Raw genomic sequence first — 22,439 nt, 5'->3', positions numbered from 1 at the left:
CTCTGTCTTATGTGTGATCGTCTCACCAGCTGCATGCCAACGATGTGCCAAATCAATGCCAACACTGCATTAGGCTTCCTGTTTCTGCCTGTGCCAGCGTGGCATTGCTCCCCCATCTCTGGTGCCGGTTGCTTATGTAAGCCTGGCTGTACCCTCCTTCGCAGCCCAGCACCCCGGAGGAATGGTCCTCATTTGTTGGACCCAGAAACAATGTGTGTGCAAAAAAAGTGTGCTGCAGGCTTCTGTCTGATCTTTTATTCAGTGCCTCTTTAAAAATAATCTTGCGCTTTCTTCTGTGCCTCTGCCTTTTCTACTTGCTATTTGTCTCAAACAGTTTTATGTTTTTCCTCTTACATTACATTTGCCACTTTTTGTTTTTCTCCTACATTATTCTTGACTTCCTCTCTTTGCCTCTCTTTATCTGATGGGCAATAGTTGGGTTAAAAAAAAGCTAGATTAGAGTCCATTCATCCGTGTATTACAAATAAGATGACAAGGGCATTTCCGCAGTGTGAAAGTGCGGGGCAGGTAGAAGCACTGGGGTGTGGCAATGGGGAGAAAAAGCAGGAGAATAAAGGTGAGCAGGATGTGTTGAAATGCAGAAGCACACTACTGTAAATGTAGTGTGAGGTGGAATGAATGATGCAGCTTTTTTGATATGGTCCAAGTGTGTCTATTCAGAGGGGATAAAAATAGCAGAAGCTTGATTTGTATTGGGGTTTTTTTGGTACTAAAAGCATTGTGTTTTGGGACAGATGTTGCAGGGAGAATTAAAATGATGCATGCACAGATGTTTGAGAGATTGATCTCTGCATAGATAATACACACCTCTTCTTCTGTCTCTTGCCTGCGCACACATTCACACACCAGCAGCAACAGCAGCAGCCCGTCTCTCCTCACTGCCGCTCCCCTCCTCCTCCTCCTCCTCCTCCTCCTCCACTGACCTACTTCCCGGCATTGGGGATGAGGCGGTGAGGTAGTGGGCTGAATGAGAAGTGGCAGCAATATCTCCCTTTATCCCTGCCTCCCTCCCTCACCTCCTTCATCTCTCTGTCTCTCTCTCTCTGCTCGGCTGCTCTCCAGACTCTTCAAACACAGAGCAGCCAGCAGGCTCCTCTCTCTGCTTCAGGGCTCTTGGTGTGTGAGTATGCAAATACTGCATGTGTGTAAGCGCTTACATCTGAATCTCGAGTGGGTGTGTCTGAATTTGCTGGGAACACGTGACTGCACTGCTGTGCACATACAGTACAGTATGCAGGCGCATGCAAGCAGGGATTCTGTCGAAATGTGTTTTTCACGCTTTCTACAGGCGTGTGCGTGCGAGATTTTCGTCTGTCATGACGAGGAGTTAGCGGTGACGAATCTGTGCGCCCTCCTTCCTGCATCTCCCATTTTTAAAGCACACAGATGGTTTTAATTAGCACTAGCCTGTAGAGATCCACAGGCTTTCTCTCTTTCAGAGATGGTTTCCTTTCCTTGTGACTTTTACAACAGCCGTACATGCATCTGTTTTGAGGTAATGAGCAGGGAAATGTAAGGAAGTGTGCGTGTACTTACAGATTTCTCTGTCACAAGCATCAAATGTTTCACAATGCACTGACATGAAAGGGATGAGCGAGGGAATAACAGAAATAAAAGAGCAAGTGTGAAAGTATGTGTGTCCCCTTTTGTCATTCTGTGTCCCCTCTTGACATTCAGAGGTGTTTGTGGGTCTGTGAATGCAGTGCAGGCAGAGCTGTCTGAGTTTTTTTTTTCTTCAGCAGCAGTTTGTGACTCACGGGATGAATAAATGATCTGTCAATTTGTTCAGAGCTAATCAGATCAGATCAAGATGAGAGATGCAGCTGTTTGTGAGTGAATGTAAATTTTTAGACTAAACAGAATTTTACTTTCATTGCACCAAGTCTGCTGCTCCGCCTGTGACCAGAGTGCGCTCTGTGAGTGTAGTACAATCAATAACCACAGTGTCTATATTTCAGCAGTGCTCCTAATGAACAGTCCATCTCCGAACATATAAAATCTCTTTGTGGCGGCAGATGTTTTAATTATGGCATGCTGCTACAAATAAATGAATTTGTGGGAAACCCTGCATCCATCCAGCACTGTGTCACATTTTCAGCTGTAGTGCTGGTCACCACATACAGTTATTGAGCACAGGTTTTGGTGTCATCTTCTGCATATACGCTCTTATGACAAGAGTTCGGGAAGCAGTCACTCCGTGCGGCTATTGTAAGTAGAAAGCAAGTAAGTGTCGAGAAGCAGGGAGCAGAAGACTAGAAAATGAAGCTGGCAGGAGAAGATGCGAGAGGTGGCAAGGAAAAAAATGACAGATGTTACTGTCAGAGGGGGGCTGACGGAGGGAAATGTCGTTCCTTTCACCCTGAAAAGAGAGGAATAATGGGAGATGACAGCCAGTCAGAGGGGGAGGGAGAGAGGGATGAAAAGAAAAGCTGGGAGATAAGAGGGGCTCTCCGGGCACATATGGCAGAGGACATGGTCAATTTGGATTGTGTTTGCATTGGGACTCCACTATTCAGGGAATGATAAAGGTTACACATGCATTGCCTTCAGTGTTGTTGCTTCCCTTTTTTCCCTGTATATACAGTGCATGTGTGTGTTTGGATTCCTTGGCCTACTTTCCCTGGGCATGGGCTGGAAGACAGCCAACAGAACTGGTGTTGAGTGAGGACTGGCCGCACGTGGGGCTCAGTGGGAGAGTGAAGATAGAAGCACACAGAATCACCGGACAGGAGGTTTAGGTTGTGTTTTTTGCTGAATGGCTTTAAAACCCCTGTAGAGCAGCCTCTTTTCCATTAGGCCTCGCCAGCTGTCTACGGCAACAAAAAATAACTCACCACCATAAAGATTTGGCACCAGCTCATTCTTTATCTTATAGTAGTAAAAGCGATGAAAAGGCTTCACTTTTAGTCCGAGGCAGAGCCTTTTCAAGTGTAAATGTATGGAAAAAATCTCCATGATTTAGCATCCTGAAGTGGGGCTTTACTGTCATCTCACTGTCCTTTTCTCCACTAACTCAACACACAAATGCTCATATATGTCCATACAGTACATAGATTTCTGGCCAACATCTGGTTTGATGCAAGTTCATGTGGTTGCTCTGCAACTTGTTGTGCACAGTGCGCCATGCACATGTGACAGTTGTCTTAAATTATTAGCAGTGTGTGTGCTGTTGGGGAAAATCTGGATTCTGGTTAGGGAAGGGTTTACACTGAATTTTCAGACTGTGATTTTGTTGCAGTTTCAGAATTACTGGTAGAGACTCTCCACTGTAGCTTTTTTTGAAAATTCTATTTTATTTTTAATTTTCATTTTTTTTAGGGATAGAGATGTTGGTGGGCAATGAATGTTCACCATGGTCCTTTGGGGCCCATGCAGACCATTGATGTATAACTGGGTTCAGCTTTGGAGGCAACTTTGTTCATTCTTATGAAAGTTGCTCAGTGGTGCATGAAGCCAAAAGAGTTTGACTTCACGATTATAAAATTACCTGGATTTTCCACATTTCTGGGCCCATAGAGACTTCACTGGCCGAGTGGCTACTTTCATTGAAGGTAGCTGATTGCAAACTTGAATGGGGTTAAAATGATTTATTCTTGTGGTTCCTAGACTATTTAAATATTTTTGCAAAAAAAAAGATCAAATCTCGTTAGTGAAACAAGTCAGTGTTGTTTTGAGGGAGCCTGAGAACAACACTCACATGCACATGTGTACATTTTTGGTCAGTGTAGTTACTAAAACGATTCCAATGTAAGAGATTGGGGGAAAAATGACCAATGTTCTGAGCAAAAATGAGTTCATATGATCCACTATTTTCAGCAGTCTGGTGTACATGAATCGGTTGGAAATCTTCAAGTTATTTTAACTACAAAATTTGCTGTCGTCCGGGAAAAACAAACTAAAAAGAACTTAAAAGTTGGATAATATCCATTTTAATTTGTCTGACTCACCCTTAAGAAGTCTAATGTTAGCTTTAGCTTAGTTTTAATGTCTTTGTTATTTCAGCTGATACTGTGCTTGCAGAAATACATTTCTATATCATCAAATGAACACATAATAACTGACACCGTTTCTGGGGCTCTGCATGGGTGACAGTGTCCATACACTATGCACAGGAAATTGGAGGAGCAGGGGATCAGTCGGGGCCCGGGGGTCATTTTTGCCCTGGAGCCTCATAGCAGGTTAATCCCTCCCTGATGGGGGGTGTTCAGGGGTTGACACCTTGGCTGTCATAACACACACATGGGTGCAGTATCAAATACACCTCATACACAGACACACATATACAAGATACCTCACATACTGTAATTGACATTGAGCACACTGACGCAATGCCTGTGAAACAGTTCTCACATTTGAAGGTGATTACACAGAATAATTTAAGATACAATGTGAATCAGAAAAAAGCCCAGTGAAGGTTGCAAAGGAATTTCCATGTTCAACAAGCCAAAGAAAAACTTTGGTTGCTTTTCATTTAAAATCGCCTCCAGTTTATTTGTAGCTGTGCACGGTTCTGCTGCTCCTGCCTTGAGAGGGATGGCAGATTCAAGGAGGCGGAAAAGGCAAATGAGCAAACGACGAGGGGGCAAAATGGAAATGTGGTGTTTTCTCTTTTCATTTTTTTCCCCTGCTTTAAGCTCCTGTCGAGGGCCCAGCGCATTCATAAAGAATTTACCATCGGGTTATTTTTATCCGGCGCAGTGAGAACTCCTACGCTGAACGAATGTGTGAGAGAGTCATGACGGAGAGTCGTGCTCAGTCAAGATGTAGTAGATTGTGGCTTCGTGTGGAAACTTAAGTCATAAACTTTCACAGCCATATTAAACAGACGGGTGCAAAGCTTAAGCTATTACTTAATGCTTGTTTGGGTATGCACAAATGTCAATAAAAGCCTAACATTTGGAAGAGGAATAGAAGTATTTGCATTTAAAATCTGCTTTTGTTTGTCTTGGTTCTGTTGTCTTGATAGCAACTTCATGGATACGTTTTATTGTATTCCACATAAATGGCTTCAAAATTGATTTCTTGGTCAACTGTTTCTGCTGGATTTGCATGTCATTGATATTTGCATAACAGTTTCGAGGTCCATTCATTCACAAATGCAGTAAACTGTTGCAAAAAGGAAGAGCTTTGCCAACTGTATGAGCCGCTGTGGGTGCATGCTCACATTGTGTCAGTAAGTATGTGTCTGATAGGACATAATATAGTGTAAAGGGTGTATTATCCATACAGCCAAGACCACCCATATCCTTTTCGTAGCATTGAGGAAATCCTCCAGGGTGTCTTGGCCTATTCATTCCTCTGCTCCTGCTGTAGTGGGTGTCATTCACTGTCCTTACACACAGTGTCTGCTCCATTGAAGAAGGGAGGGCACTGCTGGGTCGGCTCTTGGTGAAAATCTGCACAAACAACACACATTGCACCGGCACCATTGTACCTCACAGACAAGAGGTTTCTTTGTCAAGGCATAAGAGCAACCGATGTTGATGTGAGGATATGATGGCGGCCCCTGCTGCCTCTTTGCCCTCTTGCCACGCTGCGAGACTATCTCCACCCTAGCACATGTTCATATTGACACAGTGAAGAGAATAATCGAGATCTGGAAAGGGAATATATGAAATAAGCAGCAGGTTTTCCACCCCATGAAACCCCATATTTGTGGCAGACTGCCACGTTTAAAGCTTTTGGCGCCACATATTAATTTAATATTTTTAGTGCTAGACTGTTCATTGGGAACACTACTGGAATATGTATATATATATATAGGTTATATAGGTTATATATATATATATATATATATATATATATATATACTGTTTGGTCATTCATTGCCTTTCTCAGAGTGCAGAGCATACTCTAGGTACAGACAGAGCAGCAGAAACACTGGACGGATGCACTTTCATTTTCTTGTGATGGTCCACCACAGATAAAATATCTGCTGCCACAAATATATATTCTATTTTTGGAGCTGGACCTTTAATTAGGAGTGCTGTTAAAATATATATCCCTTTAGTTGCACCAGACTCTTGAAATGCAGAGCAGACTCTGAACACAGATGGAGCAGTAGAACATCCGGTGCAGTGAGAGTGAAACTCAACCATTCATTGCGCTGGTTCTGATCTTTTGCTTTCACTGCTTCTGCAGCAGCTTCATGACTCATCCATTTATCTGATTAGCTCTGACTGGATCAACAAACTCCTCCTCCAAAAAAAAAAAACAAAAACAAAACTCTGACTGACAAGATCTGCCTGTGCTGTGTTCATATACTGCCAAAAGCCTCCGAATTTAGAGGCCACACAAATTGATAAAAAAAGGGACACACTCGCTTAAAAAAGGGGAAGTTTACTGCTGCCACACATAGATTCTAATTCTGTGGGACACACTGAACACTTACTTTCCAGTCTTCGATCTATATTTCCAGCACTATAATGTCTTCTTGCTTGGATTTTGTCATGATTGATTGAATACATTTCTTTAGGTGGCATTTTTCCTTTGTTTGGCTGTGTTGGCTCTTGCTGCTCATGTATCTTCCTGTATTTATTCCAAACAAACTAGGCTGCTGGAAACATAAATCGCTTGATTTCCTGTGCACTACAAATACTTTCTTTCCAAGGAAACATTGAGCAGATGCTTGGTGTGTAGACTAGCACGAGGCCTTTATGAACTGAGCACACTGTAGGGCGGAATCTCTGTTGCGCTGATTCAAATAAGATAAATTATTTACCGTACATAGAAAATGTCATGCTTTGTGACATTAAAGATGCCTGTCTAAATCCATTGAATGTCTTTGAAAGTAATTTCCAATGACACTGCCACAACACAGGCTACCCTGCACTGCACTATCTCTCTAACCTTTTTCCTTTTTTTTCTTGTTCTTCCAGATCATGCCCCCTAGATAGCAGCCTCATCCTCCTCTCCACTCCCCCTCCCTGCCCCTTGGCCCCTTCCTCCACCTTCCTGGTCCACCACCATCACTGCCACCTGTGTCACCGCAGCCGCCATGCCGCCCAGGAAGAGGACGCGGCCGGGCCTGGGCTTCTTGTGCTGCTTTGGCAGCAGCGAGCCCCCGGAGATTAACCTGAAGGACAGCGTGCCCCTGCAGCTGCTGGAGTTCAGCGCCCCCATGCCGCCTGCTGAGGAGCTGCATGCACGTTTCTCCGAACTAGTGGTGAGTAAAAATGGAGCGTGTTATTAGTTGAGCAAGCTAGTTGAAACACTTAGAATGCCATCCAAAGTCCTAAGGCTTAACATATACCATTAGACCATTTTGGACTTGAGGGGGGGTAATTAGGCACCACACAATATGATTCAGATTTAGATGGCTGCGATGCAATTATAAAACACTTATTGATGCATAATGCATCAAAATATTGGATTCGTGTGCTTCATTTATTTTTCCTTGCTGTGCAACTACTTGCTATACTTTTGAAATATTGCATATTTGTAATGATCCAGCCCACACAGAATCTGTGCCTGCAGACTTTCAACAACCTCTCTGCAGAAAGATTTTTAAAAAGTTTTAAAAAATGAATATTGTCTGTGATAAAGAAAAAAAAATCTGCATAACTCAACAACAGATTTTCGTTTTGGATCACTGTTGAGAACTGTAGAAGAATCATCTTGCGTCTGGTAATGATCCTCATCATAATGAATGAAATGAACAGATACATTTTCTTTCATCATCTTCTATTAATAAATAAAAGTGACAAAATGGAAGAGTTGTGTCAACTGGAAGGTTAGACTTTACAACATGAGGCAGAGCTCTTCCCAAATCCTGCTCCTTTTCACTCTGTGCTCCAATAACAGTTTAGCAAGACTGGTACCCAGCAGAATCTTGATCAGCTTTAACCTTTCCCTTTCCATAGTTATGTGCAGGGTGTGTCTTCATTGCATGAATAACATCTGAACAGCCTTTTCCAATGAAAGCCAGGCAGCAAATATCTGTCCCAGCAAGCTAGCTTTGTGTCGCTCTGATACTTCACATATACCAGTCTCACAGAACTACCGGGGCACCACCTTATGCTGTCACAGTAGTATTTGTGATCAACCCGACAAAGAGGGCAAGAAACTATTTAACACACATGGACAGGCAGGGTCCCAAGGGCTCAGGGGGAGGTCCTTAACCAGAACCTCTGTTTGCATTTCTTGTCAAAGGGCTTAGTCATACATGTCAATAACAGAGCCTAAAAAGTCCTAAAATATGAAAAACTGAAGAAACAACCTAAACTTTCACTTTGAAGATGTAACAAGAAAAAAACACACCATGAAACATGTTAAGAACAGCATGACGTACCTGCTTGGTGGGGGGCCGTAGGAGGCGCTCTTAGGCATTCAGTCCCAGGGCCCCAGTGTGTCATGATCTGCCTACGCTAATACTCACTGCCTACGCTAATGCACACTGTACCCGGCTAAACTGAACAGGCATTGCCAGGTTTCTTTTTGTCACGCTTGTCTGATCTAGCAAAAGCAACTAAGCAGCACAGGACTTTAGATTGGTCAAATTAAAGCCATAAGGAACAAACAGCATGGTCTTACAAATTTGTTTCAGGGGATCATAATGTCAGAAATTGGGTTTCAAATTTCCAGTTATTGACTTAACTGCATTGAGACATAGTCTTTCAATCGTGATGCATCTAAGAATCAAAAAAAATATTTTTCCCATCCTTACTTTGGACTGGTGGTAAGGGAGTGTTTTAAATTTGAGGTTTAGATTGATCACCCCATCAGTGGTTTCTGTAATGGGGCAGAGTCACACCACAGTAAGTGATCAGCTGAATCTTACTGCAATACGACCCAAGTGGTTTCACGGGCTACATAAAGCTTGACTCAGTCTTTCAGTATGTTTTTCATTTAAGCTAACTGCCTGCTTGTTAGCAGTTGCTGTGTGATATACACTAACAGTACACTAATGATATTTTTCTAAAATGATTGGAACTTCAAGCTGCACATTTGCAGGATTGAAAAAAGTAGTGAGATAATTTGCATATCTACCTGTAGCCGTCTAATGATTCAGTTTAATGAGCCTGTCCAACTTAAATGAAATGCAGTCCTGCTGTTATGGATTCTGCACCAATGTCCAAAATTAGTCACCATACAGAAATGCAGCTCATTAAAGTCAAAATACAATTAAACGTATGAAGCTGGCTTAAAACAATACTTTGCAAACCCTGGGATTTTGTTTTTCTTTAGTCTCTGCAGTCCAGTTCTTCTCCTCCCTTTGCGTGATGCTCATTATCCCGACCAAACAGGATTAGGGATAGGAATTGGAATGGATTGGATCTTGTGGAGGGCATCTCGGTGGCCACGCCCCAACACCATCCCCAAACTATCAATTCCACAAATTCAAAAGCTCATCCTCTCCACTACACGCAGCCCACCCTTGTGTGACGGTTCCCATCTCGTGCACAGATCACACTTGTTGGCAGAGGTTGTGGGTCTGTGCCGCTGCCAGACTGGCATGGCTGTGTTGGCATGTAACCATGGTGTGGAGAGGGATCAGGGCACAGCTGTCAGAACGAAGAAGTCTGTTGTGGGGTTTCAGCTGTCATGCAAGCTGGTTCTGGCTTCGCTGGAAGAACAAGGCTTTGCTGTCTCTGTCTCTTTGTTTGCGCAGTTCCTGTCTCTTGCTCTGTTTGGGTCCTGTCTGTCTCCATTTCAGCACTTCTGCCATGATCCCTCAACCTCAGATTTCCTTCTTCCTCTCTCTACCTCCCTCTCGCAACAATGTGTCCAGCAGCATGGCTGAAGGATTGCTTCTGCCGCTGTCAGTCTCGAGGAGCGCTAAACTTCACCGCCTGCAGGATATATCACTCCTCCAACTGTCAAAATCAATTCATGAGATTAAGTGGAATTCCACTTGTGATAGGAAATGATTCACTATTATCAAGGCAGATGTTTTCCCAGTGGTAATCCTTTCCAGTTTTTCCAGCTAATTGACCTGATTCTATCCTAAATTTGCTGTCTAGGCTCCTTTTATAATCACTGGTAATGCACAATTAAACCTCAGTAGCTGCAGTGTATTTATTGGCTTGATTGGAGAAAATTAAAAAAATAGGGTTGCAACAATCAAGACACTGATTGCCTCAATCAGTATCCCAAGACTGGAATGACCTCATGCCCTTTCAGCTGTGCAGTAACTTTAGCTTAATTTTGGAGGACCAGCTGCTTGTTCTTTGACAAACTTGATGCCCTGCATGCCCTGAAAAAATGCACACATGAATAATGGAGAAAAGTCTTGGGAAATGGGAGACATGTTTTGCCTGGTAGGCTTGGGCGGTATGTTATATGTCACACCTTTATACCTGTCTGAAATTTTACCGGGGGTATATTTTATATGAAGGTATAAGTGTGCGAAAAGTAATATTCTCACCTGCTTTCTTCAACTCTCTCTTGGTCACAGAAGACTGACAAGGTTTAATTGCCTTGTTAACTCATCATAAAACACACTTCATTCAAAAACACACTTGTAACATATCCCTCCACCACTAGGTGTTGTGGTCTTTCAGCTCAGCTGCCCATTCACCAGTGACTGAGCTCTGGTGGTGCGTGCTGTGCACTACATAAAATTAGTTTATCAGAAAGAGGAGCACCTGTATTAATGACAATATTAAAAAACATACATTCTGGATTTTTAAATACTCTGGTATACAGTAATACAGTGATACCACCCAAGCCTATTGCCTAGATAAATTAAAAACAGCCCTTTCATATGGGAGCACTAAGCCAACTTACAGCCACAATTGAAAGGACTGACTGACACACAGCTTCTTTTCAGGGTAAATGTCTGTGTTTGCGATGAAGTTGACACAGATGCATGAGCTGAAGAAGAGGCAAAACAGACAGGTCCTTCCCCAAACTCTTGACTTGCAGCTTTTTCAACACGGGAGAGAAAGCGGATTTGACATTTTCTCATTGGACCCGGGCCCTTCCACATGTTGGGAATAGATTATTCTTCAGATGGTTTTTGGATGGCCACATCTGACGGTGTCTTGTCTTCGGGGTAATGTCTGTGTAGGGTCTGGTGTATCTTGTCTTGAATTTGCTGCAGAATTCCATCATTGAATGTAGCACTCAAGGGTTAGAGTCCAACTTTAAAACACAGGAAAAGTATTTGCTTTAACTTGTCGTTATGAGGAAAATGTTGATTGAAAAATGTAATGCCTATAGAATAATGAGCGTTGTGACTGGTTCCCTATAAGCCTCGCTTTAACTATGCAATTCTATCTGAAACCGAGTACAATCTCTTAGGAAAATGGCTCATTTTTTTTTTCAAGTGGCATTAAAAAAAGCCTTTCCAAGTCCAAAATCTAACTTACCTTGAGCTGTAGGAGCCCCAACTGATGTAAGTTATCTGCAGTTACTATCCCTAGAAGTAGTAATGGTGGACATAGCCATTTTTCTTACTGATGGTCATGTTTGCTTACATAAAGACATAAGTATTTCAGCTGAGACAGTTTCATACCCAGTTAAAAACACCTTAAAACATGGTGATATTATTCTTGACTACAAAAAGGGATGATTAAATATGATTTCAGCTGGACTTTAAAATCTCATGCTAGAATATTTAAAAAGGAAAAATGATGTTCCAGTTAGATGATCACTCAATCCATGACAGTTTGATTCAAGTTTGCTTTTATTGGATGACCAATGCACAAACTGCTTCTACCTAATGATGGTCATCTGGCCAAGCTGTTGCTCCCCCACATCTGTTTTACTGATCCGGCAGCCGACGTGCCGACACATTTGTCCAGCCGTCCAAAAATCAGTACAACCAGACATCGAGCAGTCACCCTGTCTCCGTGCTTGTAGCGCTGACATAGAGAGCAACTGTTGGAAGAAGAGGAGCTGTGCTACAGGGGAGGAAATAAAGAAAAATAGAGGATAACATAACATAGTGCGTTTCCATGGCAACAGGAGATGGGATTATTGTTTTGAAAGCCTTTCCTGAGGAGAAGAATGAGACTCAATGGAGCCTCTGGAGTGGGAGCGACAGATCTGGGCCAAATGGAGGAGTAAACCACCTCCACGTGTTTTTGCGTCCATAATGGGGTCTTGCACTGTGTCTGGAGACTGCACAGTGCACACTCAGCTTACACTGTTAGTGGAAGAAAAAAACTTTAGCTGACTTGTGTCAGAAATATTCTATGAAAAATTGTTGGCCAGAAAATCCCTCTGTTGTTCAATGGTTGTTACTTGGAGTATTAAAAGGAACATTTGGTATGATGTGTCTGCCCCTTGTGCATTTTTGGAAGAAGATCCGTAGGTGGAACAGAATAAACATGATATATCAATGTGGTAATAAACTGGTTACCTCTCACCGCATATGTTACGCAGCCATGTCTCCACCCAAAGACACACCAGTTCTTCTTGTATCTCAAAACCACTGTCAGTGCTAGACTTAACAAATTTTGTGCCCCGGGCCAGCTTCCCCTGACCACCCCCCAACCCCAAAAAATCTAAATCATTATCTTTTATATTTATAATGAACATTGGCTAATGAGGAAACAACACAAATAAACAACTTTGCTACAAACGACAATAATAAAAAACAAATAATTAAGAATAGAGAGTACTCAAATTTTCAAATGTTTTTTGTCTTGTGTTTTCATTTTCTTTGTACAAAACCCTCGATAGTTTTTGCCTTTTCATTTTCCCTCACTCTGTGTGCTCCACGTGCACTATTATGTTCGATTTGATCTGAATGGGTGGTACCAAAGGTGGCCTCTTATATCACCTATAGGAAAATCCTCTCCTGCATACTTTCCCACTGCTATAAACACTCTACTGCATTACACCTAAACACCAGAAGCATTCTCACATGTATAACCTTTAAGCAACCTCTACCAACTTCTCTCCTACTTCATGAAAAATGCAGGAGCATAGAATAAGTAATGTAGCAAAGGAGGTGACCTATTGTCCTTGGTGTGCCGCTGACAAAACTAATATTGCAGATTAAGCATGTGCGGGATCCATCTCTGGTTCCCTTGTGTAAACACTCCCTCTCCTCTGCCAAATGTGCAGCAACCCATCCTGGAGAAAGTCTGAATAAACTCGCTCCTAAGTATGCCATAAACCCATATGAAAGCTTCCTACGCCAGTAACGAACTTGACAAACCCATGCAAATGAGCCTGGAAGCAATCGGCACTGATTTGGAGACAATGAACAAAGACCACATCAGAGGAACTAATTGATCACATCATTTAACTACACATTTGCAGCTGGCTTCAGAATTTCCTGATAGCAAAATGTGCCGCACTTCTGGGTTCTGTTTTTTGGATCTGGGTGCTTTTTAAACAGTTTCTTTCCACTAGCGTTTCAAGGCTCGCACGCATGGTTGATATGTAGGCCATGTGTGAATTTTGGCCGCGCTTCCAGAACAATGACAGCTTTATTTTTGCTTTGTCAAGGCAATTCCCTGCTAATAACATTTTATCATCAAATGTGAAATTGCTCTCATATTTTGGTAATTGAGAATGGGTCCTGCTCAGTCATTTGGGTACTTGGAAACAATGTTTGGTTCTTCAAAAAGAGCAATGTGTGAGGTTGTTTGGGGACAACTAGACTTGCATTTACAAGTGTCAGCAGGTAGTGAAAAACACATTGCGTTTTCTGTGGAAAGGTCGGCATATGGTCAAAATCTGTCGACTCATTTATAAGGGCCTGGAATCAGGAAGTGCCACTGAAGTACTGCAGATCGAAATCTGAAAAAAAAGACAATAAAGTACATACAAGTGAGACCAAGTTATTACTTGCAAGTCACAATCAAATATCATGTCTTTGCACTCAAGTCCCAAGTCAAGTCCTAATTCAAGATAGGCAAGTCCCAAGTCAAAACCGACAAGTCCTGAACTTTGAATTTGGAGTCCCAAACAAGTTTATATGCACTCTTTGCCTAATGTAATGCTAATTTAACAACATAGTAATAAAACATTTAATTTAGGTGACAAAAATCATGAATGCTTTTTAAAGTTTATACTTATTTGCTTTAACAAAAAAATTAAATTAGAAAAATAATACTATATTAAGCTAACATTAGCTTAGCAATATCTTGCTAACTATGTTAATCAGCTACTATTCTTTGTGCAACCTCAAATTTCATACAAAGTTGGAGGTTGTTGTGGCTTCATCTGCAACTCTGACATGCACGTTGTGCATATTACAATAACTTTTTTGTTGACCACCATGCGGTTTTTGTGTTGCAAACAAAATTATCTTTGGTATCATTTTTTTTTTTACCTCAACTGGCACTCAGTAACATTGGTTCTTCATAGTTCTCTCCTGCAGTTTCAGTGGATGCTTTTGGCTTGAACAAAGTGAATGTTGGGAATTTAATGTTGACTTGATGGGAATGAATAGTGATAATGATAGATGATTCAGAAAATTAGGGAAAATGAGGTGATTTGTGGCACACTTTTTAAATAACTTACTTCTTAAAAGTCACAAGTTATTTTGTCAAAGTCCAATTCGATCTCAAAGTCTTTTTGATTTCATCGAGCCTAAAGCCATCAAATTCCTGGCTCGTCATTCCAAGTCGTATGACTTCAGTCCATAACTATGGTGAATTCAGGAGAAGAATTAAAGCAACAGTTTTCGAGGCAATGGCTCACTTCAATTATAGTTATGAAGAAAGAAAGATGCCAACTCTGACCCAGCAACCATGGGCCATTATTCTTTTTTTGCACAGAGGTTGCAAATAAATGCTCTCACCAAACAAATTATTAAAAAGGAAGAGCCTGTCTTTCACCTATCTGTAATGAGTTGTGTTGAGATGAGAGAGGATATAATGTACAGTATATCAAGCCAAATTGGCACAACCGAATCGGGTCCACTAGGCCAACATCTGGCAAATGCAGTGCTGGCAGACATCAGATTAGTGTCTTTTCTCTCTGTCCTCTTTTTCTATCTGCTTTGTCCGTCGCTTTCCCTGTTTGGAGGCCTCATTCTTATTTTCTCTGTCTCGTAATTTGGGACAGTTTTAATCCAACTACTCTGGGCAGAGGTCCAGCTGTCCACTGTCAGGCGCTGCATCTGTACCACAACCTTTTAATAGCGTTCACTCCATGTGACTCCCAGTCGCAGTCCAAACCGGGCTCTTTAAAAACATAAATCCCCTCCTAATGTTCCTTCCAGTGTGACTTTTGAGCCGAATCAAAAATGCGTTGCATAACAAGAGGGAATGGAAATGTTCTCCACCCTCTGAGCCATTGGGAGTGAGTTTCCTCCTCAGTGTACACCCTGGGATGCACCATCTTTCCTTTCTGTTTCCCTCCGTCCTTCCCTTGCATTTGTCTAACTGGCTTCACATTTCTAATGCTCTCTTCCGACCTCAGTTGTAAAGCCAGCTTTTACAGTCCGTAGCCAGCCTTATCATGGAAGCGGTCAAGCCTTGTTTGGACTAGGGGAGAGGCAGTAGGTTAGCAACGGCTACTGACTGACTCATCAAAGAGAGGATACTATGACTCATCTGAATGCTGCAAAGTGGTGTGATTGCCGTGTGTGTTTGTGTGTGTGTGATGATTTGTTAAGGGATGTTAAGCGGGTAAATCCATTTTCACCAAATCTTCAGAACGAGAAGTTGGTCTTCCTTTTCTTGGTTGTGGTAAATGATTCATTGGCAGTAGGTTAGGCCTTAGCGTGTGCACACACACACTACGCACACACACACACACACACACACACACACACACACACTGAACCTCGTTTGGGTCAATAATGGCAGCTACAGCTTCCTGTGGGTTCCCCGGAGGCCTCATATGACTTCCTGCCATCTTGCTTGTCTTTCCTCTGCCTTCCTGTCTCGCCCAGACTCTGCTGCAGGATATATATATATATATACAGTGTATGGCTCTGTGTCAGTGCTACACCAGACAGGCCTCTCTCAGCCAGGGCTGTATGACTTCACATGAGGTAAAGACATTCATGCGTACACTGGAAATGCCACTTCATAGACACACATACATGTGAAAGGATGTCATTCTTGGACCACACACATTTCCCGTTTAGGTGGAGCCTCACACGTTCTCAATCACTTGTCACTAAGACACACCTACTCCCACTCCTGTGCCAGTCACTCACACCTACTCACTCGCTGACCCTGCTTTCTTCCTGTATATTTTGCTTCTCTTCCATTTTGGTGTTAGTTAGCCATGCCTCCATCTTTATCTCAAATGCACACACATACACTTTTCCTACTCTCCCTCACTTATTCAGTTAATTTCCCTCTCTATGCACTTGGATTGGACATGTAGTCTAAACAGCAGTAGCTGTATTTAAGTTTTCCCACACTGCTCTGACTTCCCTCCCATGTGTCACTGCGACTCACACTTCCTTTACACTCTCTCCATATGGTGCAGATAAATACTGTAAATCAGCCTCAGACACGTTGTATCATCTGACTCTTGTTATGTCATACAAATGAATTTATGTAAGACATGACTGGCGGCAAATGTACAAAGATGTCTTCATCATCATAATCCCTGGTGGGTGTTACAGTACATCATGCATTGGTTAAGTTTCCTCACTTTTATCTCAAAAATCTCTAAGTGATTGCTGAAATGCTAGGATTTAGTGGAATGGTTTAGCATTTTGGGAAATACACTCAGGTATTTGCTGTCAAGATGTTGGGTGTCAAGATGTGTTTAGCCTAGTTTAGCTTAAAGACTGGAGACAGGGGCAGACCTCTCAGTCCTGGCTCTGTCTAGGGTTGGGTACCCTACCTGGTACTTTTAAGGGTACCTACCAAATGATGCTGGTACTACTGAGTATAGATTAATGTAAAATCAATCGGAGCCAAATTTTGGTACCTTGGGAAAAGATTCCAAGTTGCAAGTACTCTTGCAACTTGTTAAAATATTATTTTTGTCATCACAGAGAGGATAAAGTACCGAATTCCAAGTACCTGTATGGGTTCAAATGTGAACAGTGCCTTTCCCAAGCTCTATTTAAAGGGGGAAAAAATGTGCATAATCACACCTCTAAACCTCTAAAATGTGTGTTGATACAGAGTGCAAAATGAGTTTTAGGCACTGTAAAACCATACAGAGATGGTAGCAAACAGAAAAGATTGGAGCAGAGAATTGCTGGTTGGCTGCGCAATCATTAGATTTGAGCGCAGACTGCACAAACAGCCAAGTGGACAAGTTTGCACAACTAAGTGAGGGAGAAAACTTGTTTAATGTTTTGTCAGAAGGTACCTTCAATTTCATGGATTATAACTTTTTTTCTTAAAGACTGCCTTAACGCTAAGCTAGACTAATTATAATGTGTGGCTAGTATGTCTAAGAGAACTTATCCTGCCAGCACCCAGATATCCCTGCACATTCCTGGACAACATTAGTTTTTTACTGGCTGTAGGGCTGTTGCTCCATCTACAGATTGTACTTCATTGTTTTTGTCTGCCAGCTGTCAACATGTACACTATAGAAGTGGATCAAGAGAGAAACCTGCCGCTCTGTCTCAAATTCAGTTCACTGCGCAGTTCAACGGTAAAACTAGGAAGTGCTGATCAAACCCTAACAAAAATTCTGTCAAAGCATTGCCTTTTCTCTGCTAAAATGTTTTTAGAAACATATTTTAGCCTACCATTTAACCATAAAACAACGAGCTAACACGACGAGCTAAAAACAACTGGCATTACGTCTCCCACCAGCAGGAGGGCGTAGGGCATAGTAATAGTTGTAGTTTTCTACTTCTTATGCAAAAACAAATGCCACAGCACTTATTTTCTGTTTTCTCTAACAACAATTTCAAAAGTAGTTGGACCTTTCTACTGCATAGACAGACTAGTTTTATGAAAAGACCATCTTTCCTGCAGTGAAATACTTCTTTAATGCACAGATATTCATTTAACTCTTGGAATCAAAGTAAATAAGTATACTTCTTAAAATGCTTAGCTTATTATATGAGTCGGGGATACATCTTTATGATATTGTGTAAATGTAGCAATAACTATGTAAGCCTCACATGCTTAATTATATTGGGACTAGATTTACCATTTACAAATTTTAAATTATCATTCTAGTTTTCTCTTTAAGCCCCATCATTTTCCACCATATCTTCTGTGTTATCTCAGCACATGTGGGAAAGCTGCCAGTCTCGGACAGGTAAAACAACAGGAATTTGATTGACAAGGCAGGTCAGTCAGTCTGCAGCAGACATGGCAGTCGAAGCCCACAACTGCGACACACTTTTTTAATCGTAACATTATTCAGTAGGTAGTTCTGGAGGAAATATGAAAGAATAGGTTCAGAAGTCTGTATATTTCCCCTCCGGGGCAGCAGGTGTAACAATATTAGTTTTGGTTTATGTGAATTCCCAAGTGGAGCGTGTTGGCGAAGGAGGCCGGGGGGACATCAAGAGAGGGTTTTGCGCAGCAAAGTGGAAAGTGGTTCGGTTTTGTTTTGGAAGATTGAGAGAGGGACTGGGTGTTTCTTCTTTGGGTCATGAGGAGAGGCCATGTGATGCAGATGCAGTATTGGAGTAAATTTTGACAGCGTTGGGAGGTGGAGGTGGAAGAAAACAGTGCGATGTTGCATAACTGGAAAGAAAAGTCCTCTAGCTGGCATGACATGGACATTCTTCCACCCACCCAATGTCCTCATCCTCAACATCTCTCCCTTCTCTGATTGAAATGCAGACAGGTACAACTTAGCCCATCCTGCCACTCCTTTCCTGTTTTCCTGCTCTTACTACCATGCTTGACTTTGCCATTATCCCATTCATACAACTTCAATCTTATGTAAAAGCCTTATGTAATCATATATCTATTTCTAAACGGAGTTCTTGGAAAAGACAAACTTTCTTGGATAGCTTACCTGCTTCCCTAACCTGTTGAACCTTAATATTTCAGACACTTAAACCCTCATTTTCATTGCTGACGTACATCCTACTCTCATATAACTCTCCCTCCGTATAAGATGTTACATTGAGAGGCCTGGGGAGTAGAAACAGAGAGCACAGAGATCATCTGCCAGACTTAGCTCCCATCTGGTTCAAATCCAGGGGTGTCCTTCTCACCGATTTCCCCACAACCTCCAAGTATCAGCTCCTCCAAACGGCAGCAGCTTGGACAGCAGGGCTTTGACCCGGCGACCAGGCGACATGCCAGAGACGAACTGGCTCCTCAGCCTCAGTTTCTAAGCCTGGGGATGTGGAGAGAGGATCGCGGTCCAACCCAAAGCTGAAATCTGTAAAGATTGAAGGACGCAGAATCAGGGGTTTGATGTTTATCTGCCACAAAATGACTAGTTTTCTAGTAGTGCAAAGGGCTACGAATAATAGCAGCATGGATTTATGGTAGCCGGTAATGTAGACCCTCGATGATCAGCTCTGGGTGAGAGTCACAACTAATCATTGAATTCACGCTGCCGAGATGAAAACAGGCTTTGACCAAAGATTCTAAAGCTTCTTTGTGTGTTCTATCTGTATCAGACCCCCTTGAAGTTCACACTTTTTAGATTTTTCCCTTTTTTTGCTAAAGCCACAATACTGCTGCGGCTGGTTATCCCATTCAAAGCACTGGGTGAGAGATGATGTCATTCTTCATAGTGTCGGATAGTTGGAATGTGGGCCACCACAGCCAGCCCCATCCAGCTGAATGGGTGAAAACAAACCCTGTGAATCCACTGGTCGGCTTTAAGGGGCCCCACCTCTGGCACTGGTAGCCATCTTCACTTTGGGGGGCCCGGGAGGCCCGGCACTTCTGGCTGACGTCATGGTAGCAAAACCATTATGATGAGATTAGTTTGAGCTTGAGCACAAAGCCCTTACGCTGTAGCATCTCATCCTCTCCTCTGTTTCATTTGTGTTTATCCATTTCCAGAACCACACAGCTCATTCTTTCTTTCTGTCTTTCTGTCTCCTCCCTCCATCTCTCTCCGTCTTTCCTCATCCCTAATTTATCTGACTCTCTTTTCCAAGACTTTACTTTCCCTCTCTGGCACACAGAGGCTCATTTCCTGGTCTCATATGCATTTCAAAAGGTGCAGGAGGCTCCTTGTACCAAGCTGAAGAATTGAGCAAAGCAGCAGGGTGAATATTAAAACACTCCTCTGTGGTCTGCTGGGACCAGTTCTCAGTCAGACAGCAGGAAGGTCGGACAATCAAATGTCACTGTATACACTCAACTTATCCAGGGATCCGCAGTCACAGCTAAAATGTTTTCGTCTGTATTGTTATAGGGATAACAAAACAAAAGGGGTTGTGTCCTGAGGGAGGTGGTGATTATATTCATGTCTCACTGTCATTACTTTAATTGGTCTCTGGCTATAACATTAATTTGTTTTTATGCCTCTGTGCCGGTTACAGCCCTGGCTGGAGACATTGCCCGCCCTTCCGTCCATACATCTGTACATCTGTCTGTCTATCCATGTGTCCGTACGTCCCATTCTCGTGAATGCGATATCTCAAGAATGCCATTAGGGAATATCTTCACATTTAGCACAAATGTCCACTTGTACGCAACGATGAACTGATCAGATTTTGGTGGTCATAAGTAAAAAGTCAAGATCACCATGTCTTTGTCTGTTTCATTCTTGTGAATGCAATATATCAAGAGCACCTTAAGGTTTTGTTTTGTTTTTTAAATTTGGCACAAACCTCCACTTACATTCAGCAATGAACTGATTAGAATTGTGTGGTCAGAGGTCAAAGGTCAAGGTCACTGTGACCCTACAAAACATGTTACTGGCCATAACTCTAGAATTCATATGCTAAATATGGCAACATTTTACATTAAGGATAAATGATGATGTGATGACATTTTATATCCAAAAGGTCAAAGGTCAGCTTCACTGTGACACCATAATCTTCAACAAAAAACATATTTCTGGCCATTACTCAGCATCTCAGTACACCGGTAGATCCTCTGTGGCGGGAAATGTGCGCGACACATCCATTTTTACCCAGAGGCATACAATCAAGAGTTGTTTATTTTTGTTTTTTTTCTCCATGCTATCAGGAAATGTTATCTAACCCAATGCAAATTCAATGATTTCAGTCTTGCAACAGTTTAATAATGAATACTGTCTGGATAAAAGAGCCTCCCTTGTTGTTGCAGGATGAACTGGACTTGACGGACAAGAACAGGGAGGCCATGTTCGCTCTGCCCGATGAGAAGAAATGGCAGATCTACTGCAGCAAGAAGAAGGTGAGTCGCTCTCTGCTGTGCTTTACTGCACATCAGCTCTAATCTTTGGCTGGCCCTCAGTTGACTTGCTGCCTGAACCCACAGTTGAGAGCTAAACTGTCAGCAATGACTGTTATTGGAGGGCAGAAGTCATTTTGAATCCACTCAGCCACACAGTCAGCCCCCTCCCCGGCTTCTCATTTCTGCACTGATGTAAACAACAAGCTACATATTGCACAATGTTTTCCGCAGGCAGTAGTACATGCAATATTGTACGTGCATAAACAACACACAGTACACAAATGCACTCCCTGCCCCTGCTCCAAGACCCTCAATCTCCAAATCTCCCTCCCCACGTCGGAGTGAGCAATTTTCTTGTGCTGTTTAAGAATTGTCAACATACCATGGCAGCACTAGTACATTCTGGTTAGCCCTTTCATTCACCCCTTTCCCCTCGCCAAACAGCTCTCGTACTCTTCATACCCTTCAGCGTGTCTCTCCACAACAACTCTGGTCTCACTTTGTGGTCGAGTATCCACCAGGAAATGACATTGTGCTCAGAGAGAAAAGGGGAATTTGGCCCCCCTGTTTCGCTCAATAGCAAATTGAATAAATAGTCGTAAACCCTCCCCTGTGTCCCTTTGCTAATTTGTTTTTTGGCTGAGCATTTTGTGCTGGAAGCAGGACGAGGATCAGAAACCCCTCCTCTCTCTTTCCATGGCATGCAGGCTCAGCTTAACTGATATGATAGGCTCTGACAACCTCTTAAAAAAGGAGTAAACACACACCACTTTGTGTGTGTGTGTGCACGCGTGTGTGTGCACCTGCATGTGTAAAAGTTTGAACTTGTATTCAGGCCAGTATTGAGTTACAAGGAAAAAGAAGAGCAGTGGAATTGTGGTGTGTTTAGAGGGATGTCAAGGCGAGGATGGAAGCTGGAGCACCGCACCAGTTTACAATGAAATGCAATACGGGTAAAAATAATACAAGAGAGGATGTAATCTTTCGTCTAATACATTATGATAACCATAGGACTTACAGTGTGCTGATCTCTTTGAATACACTGTACAGTATCAAAGGGGATTGGATTGTTGGCAGAATGTGTATTTGCACATGTGAACCCACATAAAAGGCAACATTTCAATAATACTCCAATATCAGTTATTTAATATCTCACTGAAGCAACCGCAGACATTTATGAAACCTCTTTGTACTGTAATAGAAGGTAGTGGAAACCAACTTTTGGCACCAGCATGGGCATATTGGAACCAAAACGGTTTGCAGTGCGCGCCTAAG

General features: G+C 42.4%; 1 protein-coding gene across 5 annotated transcripts in view; it reads left to right on the top strand.

The window, feature by feature from the left end:
* Positions 1–22,439, top strand: part of daam2 (dishevelled associated activator of morphogenesis 2) — a 118,597-nt gene that overhangs the window by 35,052 nt on the left and 61,106 nt on the right. For all 5 annotated transcript variants that reach the window (XM_088087279.1, XM_088087276.1, XM_042500163.2 and 2 more), the window contains exons 2-3: positions 6,900–7,186; positions 21,075–21,164. In XM_088087279.1, the coding sequence (XP_087943405.1) occupies positions 7,019–7,186; positions 21,075–21,164 (258 nt within the window). In that variant the 5' untranslated portion in view covers positions 6,900–7,018. The remainder of the gene's footprint in view (positions 1–6,899; positions 7,187–21,074; positions 21,165–22,439) is intronic.

This window comes from Plectropomus leopardus, chromosome 14 (genome assembly GCF_026936395.1).
Source record: "Plectropomus leopardus strain MGB_pleo_1.0 chromosome 14, ASM2693639v1, whole genome shotgun sequence".
Classification (NCBI taxonomy): Eukaryota; Metazoa; Chordata; class Actinopteri; order Perciformes; family Serranidae; genus Plectropomus; species Plectropomus leopardus.
This window is presented reverse-complemented; position numbering and strand designations above follow the sequence as displayed.